This window comes from Fukomys damarensis, unplaced genomic scaffold (assembly GCF_012274545.1).
Source record: "Fukomys damarensis isolate Sample0158 unplaced genomic scaffold, DMR_v1.0_HiC HiC_scaffold_12, whole genome shotgun sequence".
NCBI lineage: Eukaryota > Metazoa > Chordata > Mammalia > Rodentia > Bathyergidae > Fukomys > Fukomys damarensis.
Window position 1 is genome coordinate 5,129,636 of NW_022900924.1, and position 4,706 is coordinate 5,134,341.

Here is a 4,706-nt window from a genome sequence, read left to right on the forward strand (position 1 = left end):
TTTTTTGGTACAGGGGATTAAACTCATGACCTTGTGCTTGGTTGCGAGGCAGGTGCAGTGCCACTGAGCTAAATCCTTGGCCCTGTCATTTTTGTTAACCATATTTTTTTCTTGGTTTTTGCTAGTTTAGTTTTCTAGTCTTCAGTCACAGACCATTCTCTTTTAATGTCTGCAGTATACAGGTAGGATAAATAATTACAGTGGGCTCTTGACTTAGGAACTCAATTTATTTGCAAGGGCTGATTGGTCAGTTGAAGGCTCTGGCTCCTCTTCCTGTCAGTCAAGTCTCTTGTATACAGGTAGATCTCAGTGTGCTTAGAAAGACTAAGCCCAGTATTTCTCAGTTAACTTCATAAAGGAAAAGATGTAATGTTCCTTCCAGAACTCTTTAAGAGGGCTAGGGATTTAGCTCAGTGGTTCTTCCACCTGCTTCACAAGTGCAAGGTCCCACGCTCAATTCCCAGTACCAAAAAAAAAAAAAACCAAACCCCAAAAAACAAAACGAACTTAAAACTCTTTAAGGGCTAAATCCGTATCTGAGACCATTTGGAAGCATAAGTGCCTGGCATTCAGATCATAACTCAAGACTCTGTATTAAGTTAAAACTAAAATGCCCGTTGTAACCCAAGTCCAGCTGTTCTTATGTCAGGCCAGTTGTATCTCAAAGGTCCATTGTGCAAGGATTCCTTGTTTAATGATCTGCCGATTGTTCAGTCTTAAGTAAGACCCGCTGCTTGGACTTAGGACCCATGTAAGGGTCAGAGGGAATGGATGTCGCTGGAGACCTCTGCAGTAAGTCCCAGCCTCCATAGCTACCACAGCACTGGCTAAAGGTGAAAGAATAGATGAAATGAGACTTACAGTGAAGCTGAGCCTTGGGTCCTGGTCAGTGCTGCTGATGGCAGCAAAGACAAAAGCCCCCAGGCACATCCAGTATTTATTGAATACAATCATGAGAAGGAATAGGGAGCTAGGAAGTTCTGAAGTCATCTAGTGAAATACTGCCAAACACTTGGCATGGTGGCGCCAGGCAGGGCTCTTAGCGAGTAGGCACTGCTTATCTCACTAGGGTAGGAGGAACAAGTATTGGGACCAGGCACAAGTAGCAAGTGACCCACAAGGTTAGTGAGAAGCACAGATGTCTGCTACAGACCCGTCTTCTTTTTTTTCTTTAAAAAGACAGAATTTCACTATGTAGTTTAGGCTGGCCCTGAACTCACTGTGTAACAACCCATGCTGGCCTCAAAAACTCCTGGTATCCTCCTACTCAGCCTCTTGAGTGCTGGGATTACATGTGTGTCACTACTCCCAGCTTACTGTCTTTTCTTTTTGTACATCTTGCTTATAGAGCCTCGATGCCTTTTTTTGGTACAGTATCTCATTCATACAGTACTGTAATTTTTGCTGATTGTAGTATACAGTACTGTAGTTTTATGTTATAATTATAGTACTTCATGTAAGAGTTATACAGATAAAAGCAGATCTCCAAGTTGGAATTTCCTTTGACCATTTCTTTGTTCTGAATATAAATACATGATTCCTCACTTAGCAACCAATTCAATTAATAGCAACCAATTCAATTAATGACCTAGTCTCAGAGACGTAACTTAGTTGCTAAAAAGGGAATATCTATAAATGGGTTTTGGCATGTTTTACAGTATTGCTTTCCAGAAGGGCTGAGCTTTTTACTTTGCTATCAATAAAGTATGAGGTACTAATTTTACTTTAGGCATAGAATGTGGTAGTTAAAAACTAGTTTTCTAGGGCCGAGGATTTAGCTCATTGGTTTCGCTGCCTGCCTCGCAAGTGCAAGGACACGAGTTCAATCCCCAGTACCAAAAAAAAAAAAAGAAATAAAAGTTTTCTAATTTAAGATAATAAAATAGTCACTCTGCAATTTGCCTATGTATTTAGTGCATTTGAAAAACTTGTGTGTGTAGCTGAGTGTGGTGCTGCACACCTATAATCCTAGCACTTGGGAAGCTGAGGCAGGAGGAATGCCATGTGTTCAAGGCAAGTCTAAACCACATAGTGAGACCCTATCTCAAAAAAGAAAAAAGAGAAATTTGTGTGTATATATAAAATATTTATTTTACCATTTTTGTGATACCGGATACATACTTATTTTTTAATTTTTCCAATCTGGGGATAGAACTCAGGGACTCATGCAAGCTAGGCAGGTCCTATCACTGAGCTACACCCCAGCCCTGTCTATCTGGGGCTTTTTTGTTTTGTTTTGGTTTGGTTTTTTGTAGATCCAGGGATTGAATTTAGGACAGATGCAGCACCCCAGAGTTAAATCCCCAGCCTTGTTTATCTGTTTTTAAGTAGTATCTTGTTTAGTAGTTTCTTTTTGGAATATGTATAGATATTTAAAGTAGTTTTTCTGTTCCTGTGACAATATAATATCAATTTTGGAGCCCCTGGATATCAGTTACCTTTATATATTTAAAAAAGTTAGGAGGACATAACAAACAAGATTCTTGGTAGAGAGGGAAGAATTTTCCTGGCCTATAGCTGAAGAGGTACACTAATTTCTTGTCAGTGCCCACTGGTTGTTTCAGTAGACCCAGTAAATACAGGTATTTCTCTAGCAGTTTATAGCTGACATTGTATTTCTAAGGATCATTCTTTGGTCTGGATTTTTCAGGGTCTGTCTCTGTAAAAGTCCATACTTTGGATTTTTGAATTCCTTTTAATTTGAAACTATAGTTTCTTCATACTACTCATTCGTGGTCTTTTTGTGTTTGACATTCTTAAACTGGCTTTGGAACAAGGGCACCACACAGCTTCCTTTGCTCCCTTGTGTGTGAAGGTTCAGCACTGCTGGGGAAGATAATGCCTCTGGCTTTGTGATCCTTGACTTGGGGAAGGGCCTGGCTATTTCAGGTCTGTTGCTTTCAAGAACTAGGGTGCTAAAACTGAGAATGTTAGCATCCAAGCAGATAGGGCAGCAGGTAGGTTGTTATTTACACTGACTGTTCTCTTTTCCCTTCCATACAGTGCTCTGGTCTGGGGTCTCTCTGTGAAACACAATCCTCAGAAAGTGGGTAAAGACCATACGTTGGAGGACGAGGATGTCATTCAGATTGTGAAGAAGTGAACCCCCCCTCCCCCATCAGCTGGGCCAACCGCAGCGGCTTTCCCCATGACCAAGCACCCTACTCAATTCCTTTTGTTTTTGGCAGCCACTGGATCAGGGTAAAGGGGTGGGAAATGGAGGCACCCAAACTGGAACTTCACTTACCTTACTGTGGTGTCACCTTCTGTGTTGAACTGCGTAAAAGACCTAGCAGGCCTGTTCGCTATGTGCAGTTCATGTGTTCTTGTCAGATTTGTTTTGGAATGGGCTGAAAGAGCAATGTACAGTGAAGCAGTTGCCAAGAGAGTGCTTTGTAGCCTGGTCTTGAATATGAAATGGATAAAAGTGTGACATGTAACATCTTTTTGATGCTTTGTGATGGGGACCCTTTCAACTGCATGTGGCCTTCAGTCCTTTCAGATGATGTGGTTCACGTGATACTGGACAGAAGAAGGACTTGATGTACATTATTATTACCCTGCTTGGCTTCCATTTTGGGAGATGGTATAGTCTAGCAATTGAGTAAACAACTGAACAGGCAGATTGGGGTTTGAAGGGGCAGGTCAATCTCTAGTTAGCTGTGGAACCCTGAACAAATTATTCAATCCTTTTGAGCTTCTGGGGACATTAATAGCACTTACCTTCTAAGTGGTGGTTGTTACTACTAAGGGAGTGGGTCATTTGTAAACTTAGCATAATAACTGGCATATAAATATTCAGGACATGTTGGCTTCTGTTGTTACTGGATCCATTCCTTTATTGGCTTCCCTGGCTACCCAACTCCGAACACACCTGTACCTCAGTATTGGGCTAAATGTTGAGCTGAACCTTGCTACCAGCTAGGCCACTGTCTCCTTTTCTGTAGCCAAGGCTTTGTGCTTGAACCTCCACGGCAGTCCTGACCTCAGCCCCATAGTCTGTGTGAAGGTAGGAAGAACATTACAAGTGATCCATTGTGATCAGAGGAGAAAGGCTGCATATATATGTGGAGGTGGGAAATTAAGTTGGAGGAGGCTGGCATCAAGACTACTCAAGAAGGTACTAAGGGCATAACCAGAGGTAGGTTGTGGGGCCTGGGAAGAAGGGAATTTAAAGAAATAGCTCTGATTATATGAAGCCAGTTGGTAGTAATCTTAGTGAGGACATAAACAGAGGGTAGCTATGGCCACATAGATACGGAAGAGAAATCTAAACGGTAACTTGCTGGACTGATTGGCTTTCTGAAAGAAGTCCAAAGATTGAGTGTGGACTACAAAGATGATAGAGTAGTCACTGAGAAAAATCAGAAAAGTGAACAGATTTGTAGGAAAACAAAGGGTTTTTTTGTGTTTTTTGTACCTGGGATTGAACTTTGCACTTGTGAGGCAGGTGGTGGCACCACTGAGCTAAATCTCCAGCCGGGAAAACAAAGTTTGATTCTGTCTTCAAATATGAACCAGAGCTTTTAGTAGGTTGTGAGGGATGAGCAGATAGGATTAGCCACTTACTTAGCTTTTGTCCAGTGCTTGTTCTTTCTGCCTTCTAGAGCTTTGGCTTAGCACTGCCCTCAGACCTAGGAGATCAGCCCCTCATGCCTCAGAGGCTAGTCATTTCTCAGAATGTAGACCTTGGTGTCATGCCCCCC

The 4,706-nt window shown here is 41.9% G+C and overlaps 1 protein-coding gene across 2 annotated transcripts in view; it reads left to right on the plus strand.

The window, feature by feature from the left end:
- Drg1 (developmentally regulated GTP binding protein 1) overlaps positions 1-3,810 on the plus strand; it is a 44,044-nt gene extending 40,234 nt beyond the window's left edge. For both annotated transcript variants that reach the window (XM_010603829.3, XM_010603828.3), the window contains exon 9: positions 3,004-3,810. In XM_010603829.3, coding sequence (XP_010602131.1) covers positions 3,004-3,103 — 100 coding nt within the window. In that variant the 3' untranslated portion in view covers positions 3,104-3,810. The remainder of the gene's footprint in view (positions 1-3,003) is intronic.
- The last annotated feature ends 896 nt before the right edge of the window (positions 3,811-4,706 follow it).